The 26,520-nt window shown below is 34.9% G+C and overlaps 1 protein-coding gene across 1 annotated transcript; it reads right to left on the reverse strand.

Moving 5' to 3' along the window:
• Positions 1-5,546: 5,546 nt before the first annotated feature.
• LOC138323006 (uncharacterized) lies at positions 5,547-26,520 on the reverse strand. The gene is made up of 5 exons (XM_069267312.1): positions 26,377-26,520; positions 22,398-22,917; positions 21,043-22,115; positions 10,463-10,636; positions 5,547-8,639 (listed from the first exon to the last, which is right to left on the reverse strand). Exons 3-5 carry the CDS (start codon positions 21,986-21,988, stop codon positions 8,014-8,016), a joined length of 1,746 nt encoding a protein of 581 aa, XP_069123413.1. The 5' UTR covers positions 21,989-22,115; positions 22,398-22,917; positions 26,377-26,520; the 3' UTR covers positions 5,547-8,013.

Below are 26,520 nucleotides of genomic sequence, written 5' to 3' on the forward strand. Positions count from 1 at the left end.
CTGTTAGATCATGAATTACCCCATGGGTTGTGATTTCGTTATCACATCCTCTACATGTCTATTGTACAGATGAGGAGATATGAAGTGATATCCACTGCTGTTTTATACTGTTAGATCATGAATTACCCCATGGGTTGTGATTTCGTTATCACATCCTCTACATGTCTATTGTACAGATGAGGAGATATGAAGTGATATCCACTGCTGTTTTATACTGTTAGATCATGAATTACCCCACGGGTTGTGATTTCGTTATCACATCCTCTACATGTCTATTGTAGAGACAAGGAGATATGAAGTGATATCCACTGCTGTTTTATACTGTTAGATCATGAATTACCCCTCGGGTTGTGATTTCGTTGTCATACCCTCTACATGTCAATTGTAGAGACAAGGAGATATGAAGTGATATCCACTGCTGTTTTATACTGTTAGATCATGAATTACCCCACGGGTTGTGATTTCGTTATCACACCCTCTACATGTCTATTGTAGAGACAAGGAGATATGAAGTGATATCCACTGCTGTTTTATACTGTTAGATCATGAATTACCCCACGGGTTGTGATTTCGTTATCACACCCTCTACATGTCTATTGTAGAGACAAGGAGATATGAAGTGATATCCACTGCTGTTTTATACTGTTAGATCATGAATTACCCCTCGGGTTGTGATTTCGTTGTCATACCCTCTACATGTCTGTTGTACAGATGAGGAGATATGAAGTGATATCCACTGCTGTTTTATACTGTTAGATCATGAATTACCCCACGGGTTGTGATTTCGTTATCACATCCTCTACATGTCTATTGTGACAGATGGGAGATATGAAGTGATATCCACTGCTGTTTTATACTGTTAGATCATGAATTACCCCATGGGTTGTGATTTCGTTATCATACCTCTACATGTCTATTGTAGAGACAAGGAGATATGAAGTGATATCCACTGCTGTTTTATACTGTTAGATCATGAATTACCCCATGGGTTGTGATTTCGTTATCACACCCTCTACATGTCTATTGTAGAGACAAGGAGATATGAAGTGATATCCACTGCTGTTTTATACTGTTAGATCATGAATTACCCCTCGGGTTGTGATTTCGTTGTCATACCCTCTACATGTCTGTTGTACAGATGAGGAGATATGAAGTGATATCCACTGCTGTTTTATACTGTTAGATCATGAATTACCCCTCGGGTTGTGATTTCGTTATCACACCCTCTACATGTCTGTTGTACAGATGAGGAGATATGAAGTGATATCCACTGCTGTTTTATACTGTTAGATCATGAATTACCCCACGGGTTGTGATTTCGTTGTCGTACCCTCTACATGTCTTTGTAGAGACAAGGAGATATGAAGTGATATCCACTGCTGTTTTATACTGTTAGATCATGAATTACCCCATGGGTTGTGATTTCGTTATCATACCCTCTACATGTCTATTGTAGAGACAAGGAGATATGAAGTGATATCCACTGCTGTTTTATACTGTTAGATCATGAATTACCCCTTGGGTTGTGATTTCGTTGTCATACCCTCTACATAGCTACTGTAGAGACAAGGAGATATGAAAGTGATATCCACTGCTGCAATATTTATATAGACCAGGTTTTTATACAAGTTTATGTTATCAAAAAAAATACAGATGAACTTTTCACTAGTTAAAGTGATAATGATGAAACTTTTAACTTTTTATTTAAATTACAAGTATCTTCTAGTTCATGAAGAGTTTTAGATGATTATTTTTTCAACAGAATAACAGTTGGAATCAAGGTATTGGTAATACTTTATCACAGATGTTTTTCATGAAGAAAATAAAAGGTTTAGTAAATTTAATTTGACTTGTTTGTTCATTTTAGTCAATGAATATTGGTCTGATGATGTGTATAGAGCAAAATAAGTATTAAATCATTAAATTAGGAAGTCGATTCAATCACAAAGTCTGGGAATACTGGTAATGACATCAACACTAACATGTGACCAAGATCTGCAGAAAATATACAGGTATTCCTCTATAAACAAGACTTGGCATCCACCAAAGAATGATCTATGTCTGACATATGACAGAGGGATCTTTTTTCAGCTTTTGAAACTTTAACTATCAAAATCCAGGATGGCAGCTAGTCGGCCATCTTGTTGACAGATCGCAATTAGTTCTTAATGCAGAATGCGCAACTAAGTTCCTAGGGGAAGCTGCATATGGAATTTGAGAAAGATCCCAACAGTACTTTCTGAGAAATAGCGGTAACAAACTTTAATTATCAAAATGCAAGATCGATGGCGGCTGGTCGGCCATCCTGTTAACTGATCTGTCCTAAAATGCAACATGCACAACAAGGGTCCTAGGATAACCTACATATGGAATTTGAGAAAGATCCCTTCAGTACCTCCTGAAAAATAGCAGTAACAAATAACTATCAAAATCCAAGATAGCTGCTTGGCGGCCATCTTGTTGACCATTCAGTCCCCAAAATGCAATATGCACTAGGGCCCTAGGGGAACCTACATATGGAATGTGAAAAAAGATCCCTTTCGTACTTTCAGAGATAAAGCGGATCGATGGACCACAGACCACGGATGAAAGGCGATTTGAATAGCCCACCATCTGATGATGGTGGGCTAAAAATCGACCATGACCCTTGAGCCCTATAACTAATACTATAACATACCTGAATCTCAGACAGAGGACCCTAAATAATGTAATGTTATCTGCTACCCTACAGATTTAAAGGGTAAAAATAAACAGCAGATCAGAGGAAGTTGATAGATATATAGTGCCGTCTAGGAGAATACATTATGGCGTTTTCTCGACTGGGACAGCTTTAATTATGTTTAACTTGGTAACAATAAAAACACTTGACCTGTAAACACTTACAGTACTATAAATCATAATATACTGGGGTATGTGTTTGTAATATCAGTTTAAAGTGGTAAAGGCTATGTGAAAATCAGTCAAGGACATACACTCAAAACAACATTATGTGATGTACGTATCCAGTCATTTTTATTGTTTCTACTTTTTTTTTTTTAAATACCCGACGCTAGTTGATAAGTTTTTTTTGTACCAGTCATGCCATTGTTGCATAACTCATAAACTCAGATTTTGCTGTCTTTTTATGAAAGAAATACCTAGTACTGGGAATATTTAAGTTAAATTGGGGGGGGGGGGGAGACAACAAAGGATGCATTCAGCATATTTACTCAAACCTTAGATCCTTGTGTATACAGGTTAATTTAGTCTTTGCAGTGTTTATATATCACTCAAAACATAGATGTGACCTGAAGAATTTTGAAAATTATGCAATGTAATGCCTAAGTTTTCACAGGTATTTTTTCATGAAATTAGATCCTTGCTTTTAATAGTTAATGTTGCTTCAAGGTTTAAATATCAAAGGTGAAGTTTATTGAGATGACCTCATAATTTATGACATATAATTGGATCAAATAAAATAAAATAACTGGAAATACCAGTATTACAGGTAAGAGTTCAGTTTCCTAAACCTTTATGTTAACCTTACCTCACAAATATTTAATATGCAAATCTTATATCTAAAGTTTGTCCTAAACTTGTCAAGGACAACTTATCATGCGGAGGCCAAGTGAGTTTTAGCTCTAATCAAGAGAGATCCACAGCAGAATCTGATCTTTGCAGCGTAATTGTAAAATCAGGGTTATTTGAATCAGTACTTAATCATAAGTATGTTAGCGGCATCTGGTGTCATATTTGTCACATCAGAAACTGTCAGAATTCAGTCACCTCGTGATGTAACTTAAGTAAAACAGGAATTACCCTCGGTATGTGTAATTATTTACCGCACCCATCCCAATTTGTATATAAAGTTAGTCCATTTGACAAAGGAACGAACAGGACAAATAACTCTCCATTGTAATGTATGTAATCATAGTAAGTTAGTTCATGATTTTTAACCTCCCCCAAAATACTAGAATCAGGTAGAATATTTTCTTCAATGAATAGTCACTTAAGCAATTTTCAATTTAATTGGTTTAAAGTCTGGCAAATAAAAATAGACAAAGGAATGATTTTCAATGTTTAATACAAAATAGCAAAGTTACATCAATGTCACAAGACTTGTATGTAAAACAATCAATGCAAAGAAAACAAAACACCTTTTTTTCTTGGAACAAGAAAATCTACATCAAAATGAAAACAGGATAATTGTGTATGACACAAAGAACGATGCTGAATGAACCTCTTTATATATACCACATACAAATATACATTATCAGCATGGTTACATGTTAAGATATGTGTCTATCAGCTGACTATTGTGGTAGTTGAAACAGCAAGGCAAATTGAAAAAATAACAGACATTTTTATGACAGAAAATTATAACTTTTAAAAAGAAAATGCCATTTTGAATTCAGCTAAAAAAACGTGAAACTAGTACTAAAAACATAATTGGTGATCAACAAAATTCCTGGTTTGTCATGTTCCCAACTCTTGATTTGCGAATTAAGCTTAAATTTGTGTGACAAACTTATATATTTACAAAATACAACCCATTTGTGTACTCTTATAATATCGGAATTACACTAAATCTTGACTCAGCCACAAACTTTGTATAGAGACCACCTGGCTAGACAAACTATTTTCTCTCTGTCCTTTAAGTGTTTATAGACAGGTTTGATGGTTTCCCAACCAAAATTAGTTATAAATATTTGAATATAAAATTGTCTTGGATCTTCACGTGTCATGCTATTGTTTTGCCCCCACGCAGTAAAAATTTTGTGTGAGAAATTTTGTGACATGGTTATAAAATCCATACTTCCATAAAATAATTTGATCAAAGATCGCTGTATGATAACAAGCAGTAGTGGAGATTACAAGTTAACCTGTTAGTTTTAAAATCACAGCAGAAAGAATGTGTATAGGTAAAAACAAAAGCTTAAAATAATAATGCAGGGTTATGATTTTAATATATCATGTAGACAAAACAACAGCAAATGAAAACTTAAAACACAGACGTATAGGAGTAAAACGTTGTCCATAAAATGAAAAGGGGTAGGATACAAAAAGTTAAATTTTCATATACAGAATAAAATACAGAATGTACACAGTATTTAAAAGAGATTTTTTTCAAAATTCTTTCACAAAATTAACTGAATTTAAAAGAAAATGTTATAAAATTCTATCAATTGCTGTTTAATATGCAAGTTTCAAGGTTTTATAAAATACATACATGTTTAAGATGGAATGATCAGACATCCCAATGGGCCATCACAGATATAGGGATATTTGCATAGGCTTTACTTGTTTAGGATTGGAATGTTATGTGATATACAGTCACCATTATGTAAGATGTGTAGTAAATACTGAATATCATGATCAACTGCATACTGTAACATCTTATATACTTATAAATTGGTTTTCACTAGGCTTACAGACATCCAATCAAATTATGTAAAGTAACTAAAACTGTTGCTTTATCTGTATTTAAAATGAAATTGGTCAATCTAACAGAAATGCTAACATGAAAAAAAGCTTTTACATATCTCAGCCAAGTTAACAATGTGATCAACAAAATTCCTGGTTTGTCATGTTCCCAACTCTTGATTTGCGAATTAAGCTTAAATTTGTGTGACAAACTTATATATTTACAAAATACAACCCATTTGTGTACTCTTATAATATCGGAATTACAACTAAATCTTGACTCAGCCACAAACTTTGTATAGAGACCACCTGGCTAGACAAACTATTTTCTCTCTGTCCTTTAAGTGTTTTATAGACAGGTTTGATTGTTTCCCAACCAAAATTAGTTATAAATATTTGAATATAAAATTGTCTTGGATCTTCACGTGTCATTCTGTTGTTTGTCCCCACGCAGTAAAAATTTTGTGAGAAATTTTGTGACATGGTTATAAAATCCATCTTCCATAAAATAATTTGATCAAAGATCGCTGTATGATAACAAGCAGTAGTGGAGATTACAAGTTAACCTGTTAGTTTTAAAATCACAGCAGAAAGAATGTGTATAGGTAAAAACAAAAGCTTAAATTATAATGCAGGGTTATGATTTTAATATATCATGTAGACAAAACAACAGCAAATGAAAACTTAAAACACAGACGTATGGGAGTAAAACGTTGTCCATAAAATGAAAAGGGGTAGGATACAAAAAGTTACATCTTCATATACAGAATAAAATACAGAATGTACACAGTACTTAAAAAGATTTTTTTTCAAAATTCTTTCACAAAATTAACTGAATTTAAAGAAAATGTTATAAAATTCTATCAATTGCTGTATAATATGCAAGTTTCAAGGTTTTATAAAATACATACATGTTTAAGATGGAATGATCAGACATCCCAATGGGCCATCACAGATATAGGGATATTTGCATAGGCTTTACTTGTTTAGGATTGGAATGTTATGATATACAGTCACCATTATGTAAGATGTGTAGTAAATACTGAATATCATGATCAACTGCATACTGTAACATCTTATATACTTATAAATTGGTTTTCACTAGACTTACAGACATCCAATCAAATTATGTAAAGTAACTAAAACTGTTGCTTTATCTGTATTTAAAATGAAATTGGTCAATCTAACAGAAATGCTAACATGACAAAAAGCTTTTACGTATCTCAGCAAGTTAACAATGGCAGTAGAAGATTGAAAATTATGGGACATGTGCAAGTCTAATCTCCATGACAACAGGCAGGTTTTCAAAACTTGTAGAAAAATATACCACACTCAGGTGTGTGAAACAACATCTGTTAGCAGCCTTTGTATTTACAATAGGTAGGTCTTCACATCTACACAACACCAAAAGAATATACCTTTATATCATATTCATAAACAAATAATTTGTCCAGCATCTTCCATGTACATAGCTAAGTGTGCTAGTCGCTAAGCTAGCGTTAATGGTGAAATAAAAAATGTAGAGAGATTCTTACCTACAGCCTTTAGTACCAATGGCTATCAATCTGATGATACAGATCTTCAAAATACATATGTTGTACAACCTTGATAAATCTCACATCACCCGACCATGTTCAGATAAAATAAATCATTATCATGCATACAATGGGGATTTCAAGACAATAAGAAACCCTAACTCATACACATCAGTCACAATATTATGTCATATTTGTTCTCTGAATTATTTTGGAAAACAATTTTGTGTCAGCTAAAAATCTCAAGACAGCGAAATGATCCAATGTCACTTTCAAAGAGGCGATTTGATTGGTTTAATTACATGGGTCAACTGAATATGAACTTTTCAGGCCACAGCAGATCAATTCTCAATGTGGTATTACATAGTGTAGAATGAAGATCTGTAATCAGACTGTAGTGGTATTATACCTAGTAAAAGGATAACAAAGTTTAACAAAAGTAATGAACAATTAAAACAACCAAAGGTTACAGTGTCATACACCGACAACTAAAACAACATCTAAGCTTATATATAACCTAGTAAAAAAAAAAACAGGGCCCTTTTTCACAAATAACCTTAATTTATAGAAAATACCTAACTTCAAATTCCTCATAAAAAAGCATTACAGAAGTTAAGAAAAAATTTCTTATGATTTTATCTTAATTTCTGCAAAGCTTTCCCATCGAGAATTTTAAGCTTAGAAGTTTTCCATAGGATGAGGAATGTTTTGAAACTGGGGCCAGGTCATTTCTTCATACATCTTATACATAACTTTATACACTTCATTCAAGAAACAATACACTTGTACACACTTCATTCACAGCTTCACCTACACTATAAATATTCTTACCATAATTAACATTCACACATATCATAAACCAACAGCTATCACGCTTTTTATCCCCATTCACTACTAAATGACAAACTCTCATGCTTACTTCAAACAGTGACAAATCATAACCATTCGTCTACATACTCAATCTTGTATAACATCGCACCCTCTCGCCCTAACACACCAGTGTAAAGCTCAACTTGTGCACCATTGAATATCTGTAAATAAGTTATATGAGATGACCAGAGATGAACCTTTAATGCTACAGAGGTGTCTCCATTGGATATTCGTCCTCGGCCGGACTCGTCTGTTCACTCTGTGCGGTACTTCTTGCTGTGCCAAGCGTCCGCTGTACCTGTGCCTGTTCGGCTGTGGTATGAGTGACCGTCACTATTGTCTGTCCACTAGCACCTGTTGTATTGTCTGTAGGTTTAGCACTATTAGAGGACCCTTGTACTGGTTGACTGGAGCCCTCGGCAGTTGTATTAGATGCTGTGCTCGTACTTATTATATTTATAGCACTAATGTTCGGAACCTCTATTTGAATATCCCCACCTGTCACCACGTTACCATCCTCATCCCGAGGTAGTGAAGGTCGTGAATGGGCAGTCTGGTCAGTGCCGACATGAGAACGATATGTAGGTGGACGGGAGTTTGGTTGGTCAGAACGAGACGGTGGGAATGTGATTTGTATTCCTGTTCTCACCGTGCTTGCACGTGAGCGGTATGAAGGGGGTGGTGAGCTAGGTAGACTGTAATCCTCGACTGGGACATCGTCAAAGTTACGAGGCTGATTCTGGGCCATCACCAGTTGATGTTGGAACTCCTGCATCGAAACATTGTAGGATGGGGGTGGACGACGGTACTGGAATTCTGGGTACATCACACCTGTCAAAACATTACAGTTGTTAGGTTACATACAGTGATACAAGTTATTGTTACCTCTATACACAAGACAACAGTAAGGAATGTAACAACATTCCTAGTGTTGTGTTACTTTTCTTTCGAACTAAACATTTGATTGTTGTGGTTTTTTCTTTTTCGAATGGATCTATTACCAGTGAATGGGTACAAAGCTAACAAGGGTAAATATAGAAGCCTTAGAATGAATAGTGAATGAAGTAGGTCTATATCTTGCCTGGATATACAGGGTTCTTACTGATCCTCTAAATGATAACTGCAGTCATCAGCTATCATACTGACAGACATACAGAATACTCTAACATAGACACACCTTGCTGACGTGAGCGCAATGCATAACCTTAAGAAATATATACTTTCTTTGTACTACCTATCTTACAACCATCATTTAGAGCCCCACCCAAACTAAGTTGACCCTTTGCTCATTGGGTAGTAATGACACACAATTATGATTCTGATTTAAAGCCATCTGCCTATATTGCTCTAATATAATGCTATCTAAATTGAATGCGAGTTTCCAGCAGCAATACTGAATTTCCCAGAAAAATGGTTTGAAAATTAATTTAAGTTTTACATATACTATATAGGATATTATCAATTCAATTTCAAAGCAATCATCATTACAGTTTATGAGAAAATATTTGAAATCAATTATAGCTGACACAGATCATCAAATTCAACAGTACAAGCAGTCAGACAGAAACTATCCAGTAAACGTGTATTGAAAGATGATTTGGATTACAATAGATCAGACTGTATGGCAGAAATATTCTTGAAACTTCAATTAATGTTTTCATGGGCTACCTTTGAGAGTTTATAAATCTAAAAACTCCAACCATGAAACTATAATTATACACACTAACAATAATGTTATAGTACAGTATACAACAGTAGTACTTTACAACTGTATAAACACAGCTCATCACCTAGTCAAGTACTGTACAGAGACATCACATAGTCCCTGTCACTCTAGCTATCAGTCACAGCTCTACCACAGCATTTTTCATCGTCGACAAACATCAATAAATCAAAAAAAGGCCGATGTGCGTCATTATGAAACCACTTTGTAGATATAGTCATTGTATTCACAGAGACATGTATTACCAGAGACAGGTGTCCAGGCTAATAGCAAACATTTCAATTACACCTTTCCATCTTACATTTTTTATACAGTCCGTCATTTTTATAGCCGTGACTGATCAATTGTTTATCAATATCTCAGAACGGTAGGAGGTCTTAACGCCCATCTTCACAATCTATTATATAGGTTTTCTTTTTTATCACAAACCATTAACTTCATATAAAACCCTAGATAACATTCATCCCATTTCATTTCCAGACATTAAGGTTTATGTATTAAATTTTTAAATTCTGAGAACAAGTTTTTTCTTGTCAGTACATGACACAGCAATAAGAAATTTCATATTTTATGACGTTATAATACAAAACTGTTTCCTTTTACTGCATCCTAGTCAAAATACAATTAACTGCCCTGCAAGTGATTATCTCCCTTGATCCTATTCCCCAACATGGAGTGATTATCTGCCTTGTATCTGCCCTGAATGCCAAACTATTATCTCCCCTATATTTGCCTTCACTCAGAAATAAATATCCATCCTGTATTTGCCCTCAATGCCAAATGGTTATCTCCCCTGCATTTGCCCTTACTGCCAAATGATTATCTCCTCTGCATTTTCCCTCTCTCCCACTTGATTATCTCCCCTGAATTTGTCCTTAATATCAAATGATTATCTCCCCTGTATTTTCCCTCAATGCAAAGTGATACCTACCTCCATACCACTGGCCTTCTCCTCGTCGCCGATGGTGACCATGGTGTCGGTGTCGTCGTTCTCTCGGCTGATGGCGGAAATCTCCAAGTCCAAATAATGCATGTAAGGGTTCATGACCTCTTGGTGTACACTTCCACCCCACCGCTACAACCACCACCAGGAGAACGCCCAAACCTGAAACACAGTAAGGGCAGGAATGGTTATATCATACAACACAAAGGTTTATAAGGATATATTAAACTAGTGTTGTTATTGATATACACTGCCATGTCACATAGACAAGAGTCAGGTTTGACCTCAAAAAGTATGATTTAATATTGATATACCAACTATGGAATCATATTTGTTCAAGGTATTCAAATTTTACCTCTCTGCTATGAGCACACTTTTTAACTTCGCAGCAGAGAATGTTCGAGAACTATCTAACAAAATTTACCACAATTTTTTTTTTTTTTTTTTTTTTTTATTAATACATGGCTTAATTTAATTAGTACCCGACAGTGTTCACAAAGAAGACATTATTTGTTTGTGTACGCTTCAGTCGACCATAAAAGTAAAAGCTAATAAAAGTGAAATGCTGGGTTTGTTTGATTCTGAAACAGGTTTGTAGGTTTGTACCGACAGAGCCCTGTATTGACACCTATATATACAGTCAGGTACATATATATACCTGTATTATAGTGAGATTGTTTACCACATAAATGTCTTCATTTCACCTTAATAGTCAACTCAGTTTTCCTGTGTAGGTTTTAACATCAAGTGGGCAAATTTGGAGGGAGCAGTTATTTCATTGAGAACAAGTTTATCAAGTAATTCCCTTCATTTCTCCATCATCTCCTATCATCTCTAGTGTCAAGACAAAGGTCATCGTAGTTACCTACGAGTTCTCCTGAATTGGTTAGACATTAAATAACCATCTTATACCTACATACCGGTATACCCTAAACTAATATCATTCCTGTAACAGAGTAGCCAAATATCTTATGATTAAATATCAAGTAGAAAGCTTATCATTCAATGTAAGTGTTATATAAGGCAAGAGATAAATGTCTCAGAAAGCATTGGTAGATTGATGACAATTAAATTTCTTTATTTAAAAGCTCAAATATTTAAACCATCTACTTTAAATTTACATGGCTATGTAATAATGTCCCACCCACTGCAAAGTTAGAAATGTCCTGAAATCTTTAAACTAGGTATGACCTAATGTCCCTACAGGAAAGTTAGTCAGGAAATATTATCTTTGTCTTCAAATCTTTAAGCTAATGCCTTAACGTCCCAAGCTTCTGCTACAGGAAAGTCAGTCAGGAAATATTTTGTTTGTCTCCTAGCCTTTTGTCTTTATCTCACCAACCCCTGGCTTCACTCCCAGACTTGGTCTATATGACTAAGGCAATCAGAGGATCTCCAGATTAGGTCTGTCAGATAGAACATTCAAAAACTTGTACAATACAAAGAATTTACACACAACACTAAATAAATCCTCTTGTATATTTCACAACAACAAACATGTTCATAGGTAAACAAACTTTTTCTATGACGAGGCTGGTTAGTGGTATTGTCCCTATCCAAGCAAGAAGGACATGATCGGTTTGTAATCTTATCTAAAATCTTTAAAAAGCTGGATAACAAAGAACTTACACAAAGCTCAAATGTCATTAAAAGAAACCTTTAAAATCATTCTGAAATCAGTAAATACAACAATCACATTAGATTAAAGGTTTGAAAATCATGATAATTAGCAAATAATTGTGACTCAAGTTGCATATTTCAGGTACAATACAAGTCGGCTAACTAGGTACAAACGTGAGTTCGTGATTACGAGTTCAATAGTTCAACAGGAACTTTTCTCTCCATAAAGGTTAAATTTCTGCTGAGTCAATGTCAAAAATATCATATAAGTTATCTGAATCCTTTCATCCAGTTTCAGTAAGTATTTTTCTGCTGCACTGCGGTGCTTATAATATACAGTATGCACTCAGCAACGTTACCCTGGCCACATCTTCCTTTTAATACACCTAAAGCTAAGCTATGGGAACAGATTTCAGTAAAACATTTAGTCTTTTAAGAGATATAGAGACGCTGCATTTATAATGTTGAAAAAGTGAGGCCAACTTTCTCACAATTTGTCATTCAATTCATGTAATTCATTATTCAATCAATTTATAGAATTCATTTACCAAGCAATTCACAAAATTCATCAGCTAGTTATGATCAATTCACATAACATACCAGATCAAGCCATTCAAAATTCATATATTCTATATCCGTCAATCAATTTATAGAATTATCTGCCAATAAATGCACACAATCTTTCCAACTTCATTTTCTTCATGCATGTAACCACCTTTACAATATGTACAGCTACTGCATATTGGACATTTCCCCCCTTCATTAATTTTACAGCTAACTCCTACTGGTACCTATAATTACTTAAGATTAATTTGATATGTACTGCACCAGAAGCTTTCTAGTAAAACCCATACCACTGTGAACAGCACAATTCATATAATCCTCATAATAAGTCACTGACTTGTTAAATTATTTGGCAAAGTATACAACATTTTCTGCATTTTATGAGGTGTGCCTGCCATTTGAAAACAAAATACATTAAAATTAACAGGGTACATACATATTAATGCAAGTTTAAAACACATTAACTTGAAACTCAATTACATAACTGTTGTAATCTCTCCATCAAACTAGGTTTAGTATTACAGAGTCTTTGGGGAAACAGAGTGTGTAGTTACATTGTGGGAATCCAACAGTAGGTCGACCATCGACCAATTTTAGTACTGAGCTGGAAAATTAGTCAGCCATGCATTTACTATACATTTTAGACTAATGTCTTATGTATACATGCCATTTTGCATGTTGAAGAATTTATGTACTAGAAGATAGCTGGTATGGTTTAGTTTCTGATCTGCAATTAAGAGATCAAGCCTCATTATTTTTGAGGAATTCAAGTAAAAGTTTAAATTCTCTGAGTATCAAAGTTAAATGATAACAAGTTCATATTGCTTGGACTTCAAATCATTCTTCCAGTTGGTTGATTAGATTAAAATCCTATTAACATCATTTTTAAGGAGACTGCAGTATGTTCATAATAGTGTTACAGTCTTATCTCCGTGATGCGGGCTGCCAGACACAACAGGCGAATCTATCTACTATCATACCATTCCCTTTGTGCTTTGTGCTGACCTCTAAGCAGGAGCAAAAACTACGGTATGACTTTTATAGAATATGGTGTGTCTTGGCCAGGGGACAGAACCTTCTTCACATGGACAACTACATACACACAAGGCCAAACTTGAGGCAGTGTCAAGGGAGACCTTAGGAAGGACAACATCAGATATAAAAGGAAAAAAAGAAAAGATAAGATCCTAAATTTAGTCACCTTTTACAATCATGCAATGATGAGAGCAGGTAGAATTCTAATGCCCTATACTACTAATTTAATGCCCTATACTACTAATTTAATGCCCTATACTACTAATTTAATGCCCTATACTACTAAAGTCTTCAAGTTATTCAAGTTAGCAATAACAATGTTCAAATGTACTGATTCTTCCTTTCACTTGAACAGAATATCCACCCACAGACCAAGTTTGATGCCTGGTCAGGGATGTGTATCATTCCCTGTTCTAGATTCCATTTTTTTTTTTAAATAAAGCCTTATGCTACCAAACCATGGCAACTCCAATCAGCTAATATATATCAACTTGTTTATTTAAACTTAATACATTTTAGTTTTTTAGTCAGACTCGGTTGTGTTCATGAGAAGGAGGAAGTTCAGCACTGAGTGAACCTGGTCGAGATATTATCCAAACAGAATGACACGTTTTTGTCTAACTATATATAAAACTATACCTACACTCTATTGACGTAATAGAATCATCGAGAGTAAAAATAACAGACAGACGTACTGAACAATAACCTGTCACCACACAGGGGAAGATAAATACAGCCAAAGTGGTTGGTATCTGCTGATCAATGTATTACACAGGCTACCTGGTAATTTATCCTCTGTCGTTGCACACAAACATTTTTTCACTATTCTAAATTAATTGATTGTACCATATATCAAATTAAGTAAAAATGTCCCCACTGTACATGTATATCACATATGTTCATTGAAATCAAGTAGATCACAAGTTGAAAAACGTCTCTAAAACGTAGCATAACACAGTCATCATAGAAGTTGGTACGTGGAAAACAGGCATATCATTAGAAATAAGAAAATAAACAGATAATAAAAATAAATGAAGTAAGTTTAACTGGTACATATCAAATATCTTCTTCAAGGTGTAAACATACCTGAGGCCTAAATAAAACTGACAGCCCTAACTACAGCGATGTGACATGTAATAAACTGACATATCTAGATCTGTTGAGCACTTCAGTCTATATACACTATCATGTACAGACTGAGATCTGTGACAGACTAAAACCCCTCAGTGATATAGGTACCAAGTGACACGAAATCTTCAGTGTTAAACATACTTCCAAATCTTCTTTACATCCAAGGTTGCTTAATGTTGATTTAAATGCTACATTAAGTTGTTTTACTTGAGTTAATGGTTAGTTGGCGACAAAATGTATAATAGCTACCAACATTACCATCTTTTTCATTTTTCAATAATTGAACATTTAACATATCTCAAATATTGCTGACATCAGGCTACAATCATCTCGGAATGCATCTTCATATATACATATGTATGTACTGGTTGGTATTTCTAATTTATTCTGACACAAATATTGTGAGAAACTCATGATCAAACTTGTTAAAAATTCTCATTGAATAACAAAGGAACTTGTAATTAAATTAAGACAACTTCATCAAATGCATTATACAAGAAAACATATTTGAAATGAGCACACTATCATTGAATTATGACAAAAAATATTATCAGATATATATACAACATTGTTTCTATAAGCTATTATACTTGTATAACAAACAATAATATGCTTATAATTATAACAAAGTGATTTTGCTGGAGACCAGAAGTTCATTATAACCGTGTTTTACTGTAGTACTGTCCACATTTACAATACAGTCAAACCTGCATTAGTGCCCACCTCTGTATAAAGACCACCTGCTTAATATGACCACTTTACTAAGGTCCCAAACAGTCAATATCAACATAATTCAACCTGTATATTAAGACCACCTGGCTATAAAGACCTTTTATTCCTCTGTCTCTTGGGTGGTCTTTATATACAGATTTTACAATACATATATATATATACCCTCCAACTTTTGGAAAAAAAACATTGAAAAAAAAAATCAAGGATAATCTGAAGCTGTCCATTTGTTAACAAGATATGGGAGCTGTTCCAGGTAAACAAAGAAGATAGCTTGATTACAGGTATTACTTAGGCCTTAAAGGTATGTAAAGTATATAGGGTTGGTCATCTCACAGAAATGTTTATCAAAAGGAGCTATATTACCAGGGGTTACCTGTTTTTCCAGGTAAAACGCTGTTTACCCTTAAGCTCATAACACCAGCAACATCACACTCCCAGGGAGAAAACATCTATCTCTTTTCTTTATCTATTTTTTGCTGTGAGTCAGAAAGGTGAGAGCTACATACAGTGAGGGCCTAAAACATATTACTTTTGTTTGCTTATGTTGGTATATACCTTTTACCTTTGTGGAAATGTTAAAGGGTTGCCCAATCTAGAAGTGTATAATTACAATTTTTATCTGAAATATCAACCAAACAAGTATTTTACCTTACAACATTACACTCCAAGTAATGTTTCCATTTCTTCAAAAAGAGTCCCTTTAGGTATAGTTATAAAGTAATGTCCTAAAAGCACATCATCAATTTTTTTTATTATTTTCTATCAAAAACAGACTAAAAAAGACAATTCAAAGACACATATTACCCCTCTACAAACATTTGTGAACTTTTATCATTTGGATAATTTGCATTTTATTTTTCGTTTCTGTGTGGACGCCCATTTATAGACAGGTGCACACATATATATTAGCATGTGTCCGTCCTATCCACCTGTCTGTTAACTCTGCAGTCAGAATTCGGTATCAGTAACATAAACAATCAGATCACCCCAGTAACATCATAAACTCATATCTCCATATACATCAAATCTTATTATCAAAGCACCTGTTAATTCTATTTCTTTAGGGTCAATGCTTTTGAAATATTGACAATGGGTCTGACAGATTGATCTTTGCCAGACCTGATGTTTAAGTCCCTAGGGAGCTGATGTTATCTAGGGGAAAGTTGTGGCGGGTCTGTGTTAAAGGTGAACAAGTGATCCATTACACCGGTAGACAGCCTCGAGTGGTCATCTCAGGCTCGATTACCTGTAATCAGTACTGACAGGGATGAGGAACCATAAATACACTAATAATACAGGTGTGTCGTATCTAAATTATCACCTATATTCGGAAATACATACATAATATTGGAGTGGCTGTACCTGAAGTATCACATGTATTGGTAAATACATACAAATTACAGGTGTGCTGTAACCATGGTATAATCTAGATTTGTGATCGGTATACATGAAAGGATGAGAACTTTTCACATATACCTACACAATAAAGGTTTGTTGTAAAGTATTGCATGTAAGCAGTATTGGATAGGAAATAAATGTTAACAAAAGTTTGGACAAACTATTTATCATTTTGTTTTGGCGTATTACACTTATTTCCCTTACCAGAAGGTATCGATTATGACGATTTATTTTGTGATCAATACCTAACGTAAGGGCAGATAACTCTAAGCAAAGACGGAAAAGCTACAATCCTACTTCCTTTATGTATCGATCATACCCCCCCCCCCCCCCCAAGACTTGTCTACCAGTTAATCCATCAAAGTTGGGTGGACCTGAGTGAGAAACAGACCAACAAAGACATTAGTGTATGGAAGGTACACCAACAGATTACAACCTTATACCTCTTAGATTAAATAAGCTTCAATCACTAACATACTGCACCTCTTGGTGATCATTTACTGACACAACAGGTATCCTTTCTAACAGATGTACAGTTTGTCAGAAAGCCTTATGTCTATAACACAGTGTTATAGAGCACAGGTATATTGATGCATATCACCAAGTCAGCAGTAGAAAGTCAAACCTGTCTATAATGGACACAAGTAGGACTTAGCAAAAATGTTCTTTATAATCAGGTGTCCTTTATACAGAGTTTGAATATAAAGATATACCAGTGATAAATTGCACCAAGTCTGTCCTTTATAGATATATGGCCTTTCTTTAGGTGCCCTTTGACTAATGTGATTCACTTTATAACACATTTAGATTGTAAAATATTATGTAATGTCAAAATATCCACTCTTGTTCACTATGAATCATTTTGTGAAACTAAACACTGTACAATGTCCACTAATTGACTTCAGATTATGATTTGCTACATATCTTTTGTCGCAGATTTTATTGGCAAGGAGATAAAATTCTTCTTCTTTTTTGTTAAAAGTTGACATCAAATCAACATATCTGATATATACGTATACTTTATCCAAACCTTTCAACAACTTACTTAATGTAACATTATTCATATATCCAATGTCATTTTAAAGACCAATAGTTCCTTGAGCTCAAACCACTTCATAAAATACAATAAAACATCTGTTGTTATGCCATAACCTTGTTAGATATAAGGCATGAAATTAAAATAAATGTTGACAAACCATGAAAAAAATCCATTTATTTCCTACTTATTAGCAATTATCCAACATTCCTTGAGAATAATAAACAATGCCAGGATGATACCAATCGAGTGCCAACCAGTACCTCTGTTGTTGGGTGATTTTCTGGTTATTTCATGAGGTTAATCGCCAGCTTTTCTGAGAATTAAATGTTATATCACTGTAAGCCAGTCTATTGAAGCTTATTTGATCATAGATAAGAGACCAACACCTGGGAAGCCAGGTATGACTCTACACAATTTTGTATAATCCAGGTGGTCAAAACACCAAGTTCAACAGGTAAAGAATGCACACTACGGATTCCTATAGTTCTATAGCTCAACGTAAAAATTTCTTTAACAGCTTAAAACCCCAGCTGTGTAATCCTAATTATGACATAATGCATAGGGGTCATCTACATAATGACAGGGTCAGGGACTGACCATTTAATGACCACAAACGGCCATAACCCTTTGATTATCTAGTACGTATATATATACTGACCAAAGGCCCATAACCTATGATTATCTATCGGACTGACCGTGTGGCCATAACACAAAGATTACATACATCACAATAGTTAGGTAAAGAGGCTATTTCCTTACATGATTATCTAGTTATTATGCCTTCTCACTATGTACATAACACCCTGCTGAACACACATTTAGCAATGTTCTATTCTAATTGTGTACAACCCTGTCACATGCCATGACCTTTGTCTGAACCTCGGGTGGACAATGTTCACTATCATTAGTTTTAAAGGTATATATCATAATTGTATTCTATAGGCTTAATGTGTATATGTATAGTACAGAAGTCATATTTCATTATACAATTATATATTTAACTTTTGTATATATACATATGCCAAGAATTATTTTCACTTATAAATCCTTGACATATATGCGGACTTAAACTTATAACAACAAATATTTAATAAACTCTTTGTTTGATCATTTCAAAGTAAAAAATATTTCACCAAAATTTGAAGAATCTAATATATTTATATTGCTATCGAAAATTATTTAAGGGGGTCCAGCAACATGCACATGATACAATGTATAATTTAATACCAGGATTTGTTTTTTTTTACCAAATTGGTATATACTATTTTATAGTGTTATATACAATGGCCAGATCTAGCACTACTGTTATTTGACAGTTGAACTAATTTGTGTAATGTGGTCAGTTTGTACCAGAGTTGAGTAATAATTAGGCTAATTGAATTTGTACTCAACACTACAGCTATTGATTGATTGGATACGTGTTTATTCACCAAACCTAGAACACTGGCAGATGGTCCCATGTTCATTCAATACAAAGGGATGAGATACAAAAGGCTCTAAATTCCATCCATTCATCCCCTATACTCCAGGGTAACAATGTGCATGTTCTGTCTTCCTCGGACTCTGTTACTTCTAGTAGTAGTACAAGAAATTAGATTGAAATCTAGGGTTGAAGGTTGTACCAGCCTCCAAAATGTACTGATCAATGAACTCAATATTACAACATAAAATCTCTACACCAACACACATATGACTGAACTATAATGAGTTTATAATTACCGCATAAAGAGGAAGTACAATTAATAGCTCAATTAGGTATATGATTACATGAATGCATTAATTGGCTGTAAGTTCTACTTTGATAACATTTGCTCAGAATCAAATCATACCTAATGTATATTCATATACAGTTAACGTCATATTCTGTTATATATCATCTGAAGAAGAAGGAGAATTGTTACAATATTAGCAGATTCCTGGTGAATATGTATTGTGTTTACCCTAGAAATCAGTAAATCACTAAATACTTGTAACTATAGTACTAGATTATTAATTTACAGCTTTACTTATATAAAGGTTCTTGTAGTATGTCCGCTATGTCATTACTGTCAACTAATTAGGAAATGAAGAGGTCAAAAGTTGATAAAACACAAAACTAACAGAAATGTTACGTGTAGCTGTCATATTTAACTTGTATTCTGTTTTAATACAACAGGTCTGTGTATCACATTCCTGGTCCATCTACAATGTAGCTTTATGTAATCAGACAATGAACCATAACAACAGGTTACCTACAATCTAAATATATTGTCACGTTTCCACTCTATACATGCTGTAGTAAAGGTCAATTTATGGTACACCGTATGGAGAGTAAGAACTCCACTTCCAGCTGTCTCCATTATTTAACATTCCAAGTATCTACTTTGATATCTGTAAACCTGTACAAAAATCTGATATATATTGTGTAACCACGGCTTTGCAACATAAACATGTGTGCATTACCATAACAATCTCTCCGTGTGATTTGGTGCTGCCATTGTTTACATTTCCACTCTACTGTCTAGACGTGAATATTTAATAGCTCACATTACATCATGTGTTACCCATTCAGTACTGCAAAATCAATTGACCAAAATCTCCAATACTAACAAACCTCAGGGGCCATGACAATAATGCATATATGGTACATGTACGCCAATGATAATATAAATTTGTCTGACCTAGCTGGAATAGTGCAACAGCAGATCATATACTTATATACCTAAACTCTATTAAATTCTAACCGGTTTTTTATATTTACCGTATTTCACCGCAAATATTACCTACCCTCCACCTATTTTGACAAATTTCCAGAATATTTTTTTATGGAGTAAGGGGTAGGGGGGGGGGATATCTGTAAATAAGACCCCACCCCCACCCCCACCCCAACCGCCATCAAATATTTTAACGTTTACTGGGGGATGGATTTGATCAATGGAATAATTATAAATATGTTACTAAAATCATTGTATACCAGTACTGTTTTATTTGTTTTACCTGCAAAGATAATATTATACATGTACTATCACCATTGTTATTGTTTTACCGTCACCACTTTTGAATGACTTACCAATAAACATGATGGCCAGGAAGAGGAAACTGTTCCCAGCAGCATGTAAAGCCGCTAAAACAATGCCCGTCACCACACAACACACCCCTAATAAAGACAAAATCACTAGGATCCATCGGAACGATGTGGACGCAGCCAAACAGTTCATACAACTAGCCTTACACGGCTCTTCTGTATGTGAACCACTTCGTGATCGGCTGCGGCGCCTGTCTCTGGAGGATCGCCCACCACCACTGCGGTGCTGCCGTGAATGGTGGCGGCTCTGACTCTGGTGATAGGTATAGACCCGGGGGTCAACCCCCGGTGGGATGTGTCCATGAGACTGTCCGTGGTGGCTGGAGGATGTATGGTGGGTAGGAACCACATGGGAATGTAAGATATCGGGGAGGGCCTCACGACTGGAGTCAGTCCCGGGGGTGATCCCCGCACTTAGGTCATGTGTACTAATATGGGTGGAGCCCATCACTCCAGTGGTTGGTGTGGTCACTGATGAAGTGACCGATGGGTACAGTCCCTGGGTAGGACTGACCCTATTGACATTTTGTCCACTCTGTTCTAATGCCTGCTGCATCTGGTGATCTATAATTGCACTAATTGACCTGCGGTGTTCACTGACCACTCCGGGAGACTGTGGCACTGCTGTAGTTCTTGTATCACCCGTTGAAGTACTAGGTTTATTGTCAGTTGGATTTGTTGTATTATTTGAAGATTCCATTGTGTTTCTTAGCTCTGTTAAGCTTTCTGATGGCAGAAAACAGTTATCACTATCAACAATATCAGGGTAATTCCCAGAATTTCTCCTAGCACCACCGTGAGCCTGGGAGTCTGATAAAGTTCTCGGATTAACACGGACAGCCTGATTTGCGGAATGAGAACTTTCACCTTTTGAAGTCTTGTTGGATTCTAGTTTAGGGGGATATACTACCGCTCGACTTTCCTGACTCATATTGATAATGCAAACAGCTTTAAACACACTGGTGGTCAGTCCCCATGGTCAGTATACACCAGGATCCTCGAGTAGCTATAAATCCTTATTCCTGTACGCCTGCCAGGTTGTGAACCAATAAACTGCCCTGTGTGGAGTCAATATGTACAGAAGATTAATTCACATAAGATTAATATGCCCCTCACAACTGAAAGAAATGTTATGATTTAAAGCTTACAGTAAGGTTTTATCTTTTAAAATAAAAATAGAATATTTTCTATGACATACACTTAAGAAATGTTCTCTTTTGAACTATGTTATTTACTTTTAACACATGACATCCTTCTTATATCTGCGGTCAGGGTTAAAAGAAGAGTAATTCATCATCTGTTGTTTAAACAGATAAAGAAGAAGGAAATTGAAGTCTTACCTGTTCGGAAGGAGTCCAGCCACAAGTGTTGACCAATAATCTTACTCCTCTTGGGTACATGTACACAGATTAAACCATTAAATTATATCCTCACGACAGCTGTGTTATGGTGAAGACAAACACTAGGAAATGACCATGGAGGGTGGCTGTGTTGTCCCATAGTTTGGTGATCTCAGACTGACAAGTAGGTAATGTGGTCAGCTCTGATTAATCCCTGTACACAAAGCCATGTGTAGCTCAGCTGGCTTATCAGGCCTGATCTACAGAGACACCTCCAGCTACAGCTGATCTCACCGCTAACAGTCACACTTCACCGATCACCCAGTCCGTCACGGCTTCATTCACTTGTAAATAAAAACATATTTCAAAGAAAATTAAATCAAGAGTTCTACTGATTATCCTGTGCCATCATGTATCATTTAAAGCAGTTCAATGTCCCCTGCTTATCCGCTGTCTGCTTTACTGCGTCGACCCCTTCACAAGTATCAGACGGTCTCTCCACACTTCACTACCCATGGCCCTGAAAACCACAATAAAAACATTTACAGTTAAAAATAACTCTTTTCGTCACTCAACTATTGTCGTTCATTGTATGGTAACAGCATAGCATGGCAGTATCAAAAGTCTTCTTTGTTAACATGAAGTAAGACCAGAGTGTACAAATTGTAACAAGATTGAGACCACAGGTACAGGACCCTGATTATTGTATACATACAATAAACAACTTCTCCTTATGTAATTGCTTACATTCCCATTAGCAAGAAAAAAATTGTGTTTCTTCAAAAGTTTTTGTCACATACTTGTGATAAGTGTAAGACATATATACAAAGAACTATCCAAATAAAAGATTGTGTAGTTTTTTTTGTCATATATTTGTGATAAGAAAAATACAGTACAAAGAACAATCCATAACAAACATAGCATTATCAGAAAACCAAAACCTCTGTGCATACAATCTCAGGATAATTATGTTATTGTCAACCTGTTACTCACAAAACTTTATAAAGAAACATGCAAACTTCCTGAATAAAAACAAAGGCTGCAGGCACAAATATACCAGGGCTACCTATATTGAGTTCTGAATATATACTGTATTATATACTGTTCATTATTGATAAGGTACGGAGGATTGTTAAGTGCAGATGTCTTCAACAGTCTCATTTACATACTGATAAAAAAGAACCTCTTAAAATAAATTCTGAGTTAATTCACATATTCCTAATCTATGATAATTACAATGCATAAAATAATAATATCTCTGTACTTCTTGGTAAATGTTGGTACAATAAACTTTAAATATGTAGATAATCATGATTTAATTCAATTCTATCTGCTTTAACCAGCTAATTATAAAATCAATTTGGACATTTCAAATCTACTTCCTCAATAAAAAAATAGTTAACATAAATAAAAAAAATAATAACATAATTATAACCAAAAACTTGGTTAAGAGGTGCACAACAGTACGATGGTGTGCTTCGAGGCATGACTGACGAAAGTGTCCGGATGTCATGGTCAAGATAATAGACGAGCTATAGCTAGTGGTGGTTCTCTGGTCTTTATGAGAGTGTAATCCATTATCACCATTACGTCAAGTGTGATGACAAATCCAACAAAAGATTCCACAGGTATGTTTACCATGCATGAGGAAGTACAATCTATCAATTAGGCTAAGGTCACATCATCTTTTTAATAACATCTAATTAACTGAATTACACAGGGAAAAACAACCTAGCCATTTATTGATTTATAGCTTTATTACTTCTTCCATTTCCTGACTGCAATTATAACACAAACTGTCATAATTAACGTGATATGTTAAACTAGATTATGGATACACGTACAGGTAACGTAAATGCTAATTATGACTGTTATCAGAATGTATAAGGCTGTGTCTTACAACTTGTTGTAGAATAGTCAGAAGTTGAAAAGTGCATATATCAAATGCTTTTTCAAAGTGGATATTGTATTCATCAGTCTCTCAACTGGATACCTTTGTTTATGGTATATACAGAGTAATCAGGGAAAAGAAACATCAAAGTGGACAGATCGATCACAACAGATCATGGGGGAGGGCCTCTTGGTAACCGCAGATTACTAAATTAATGAACCAAATAGGTCCCCATCTACTTTTGGTAATTGATCCCCACAGTCATATTATAATCAATATGTTTATTTTCTTCAAGGAAGATTGAACAAAAAACATTTATAAGACACCAGGGCCAAGGATGTTTGATTTTCCCCAAGGGAAATACAATATTCTATTTCCCGGCAATCATGATGTGTTTAAACTATTATCACAGACATTGTTATAAATATGTTTATTATAATCTAGATTATTATACCTCACTTTCATCTAGAATGTTCTGATTGGATTAAACTTGATCACATGACATTGAATAAGTTAGATATTTCACCGGGATTAGAAGATGAGGGAAATAACCTTGGAAGCTCTGCGCATGATCAAAACTATCTCCCCTTGTGAAAAACCTAAGTAAATCTAATACCCTAGCTAGCGCTACCAATCACAGATTTCCAATACTAAATTGTCTCACGCTAATTTGAAACTTCAATAAGTTTAAACCTTTGCTTGCATGCAACCATTGATTTCCAATACTAAATTATCTCCCCTCACTTAAAAACCTCAGCAAGTCTAATACCCTACTAATCACTGATTTCCAATATCAGATTATCTCCGTCTAGTTTGAAACTTCAGTAAGTCTAATACCTGTACTTTCATACAATCACTGATATCTATAATACTAGATTAACATCCCTACCTAGATCTGTGCCTAGTTTGAAACTAAGACAGATTTCTGAATTGTCTCCCCTTAATTTGAAATTTTCAGAAATTCAAATATCTGCACTTTCCAGACAATCACTGATTCCAACACTTGCTTATCTCCCCTTATTTGAAATTTAGAAATTCTAATATCTATGCTACCAGACAATCAATGAAACCTCAGCAATCTTAATATTCTACCAACCATCGTTTTCATCTACCAACCACCGTTTTCAAATAACAGATTATCTCCCCCAACTGTGAAATTTCTTAAATTTTTATTTTTTTTGAAAGTCTAATACCCTACTAATCACTGATTTCTAAAACTAGAGAAAATATCCTGAAAGTGTTTGAAACTCAAGTCTAGTTAATTACATGGAATTTTTTTGCATTTTTTTTTTGCAGTTTGATTAAAACGCCATGCTATTATTGATCACTATTCTGTCAGCGACATTATTTGTTTATCCATCAGAAACAACTACCTGTTATGAAAGAGCCTAAAAGAGATTAAAATAAATTAAATTACTTGGCCCTATAAACATGAATATTTACACTTTAATATATAGTCAAATAGATGTAACATTTCAAAAGTGTCTTGTCATGTTAACTTCTATCATTGTTGGAGTAGTAATTATAATTAGTCCTGAGCTTTCAAAACATAACTCACACTTTAGAATGATATACTATGTATATAAATACATGCTGTCCATCGATTGACTAGATTTGCACAGCCACTGAAAAATTGTTAATATGTTGATGCATTGTTATCTTGGTGGAGATATGATGAAAGCAAAACAAGTAAAGATTTACAAAAAGGACTTCATATGAAGAATAACATACTGTAATTCTAGAATAGCTGAAGCAGACTGAAAACATCAGTACAAGTAATAAAGAAAACAACGTTTTCTTGCGTGTTTTCTTGTTATCATGCTTTATTTGTTGACACTATCGTGTCTGTACTCTGCACTTATATGTACACGGCTCCTAAGTCCTTAGTTTCACATGTAAACAGCAAAGCCGAGCGGTTTCACCATTGTCAGAAGTGGCATGGCACAATCAATTAGAAGTTCCAATTACAAGGGGTTAGACAACATGTACAAATGATAACAGATGAAAGAATAAGTGTATAAGAACAATGGTAGCCTTCAGAAATAAACGAGAGATTAAAGTGTATACCGTAGAAAAGAAAATACCAACCTTCCCTTTGTGGGCTCGACAAAGCAGGGAGCACCATAGTCTTGGGTGTACTGGATTTGCGCGTATAATGTCACTTTTGCGCTATCCTGATATACCAGAGTTACTTCCCTTCATACAACTCCGTCGACACATGTTAAGCGGGGA

This window comes from Argopecten irradians, chromosome 5 (assembly GCF_041381155.1).
Source record: "Argopecten irradians isolate NY chromosome 5, Ai_NY, whole genome shotgun sequence".
Lineage (NCBI taxonomy): Eukaryota > Metazoa > Mollusca > Bivalvia > Pectinida > Pectinidae > Argopecten > Argopecten irradians.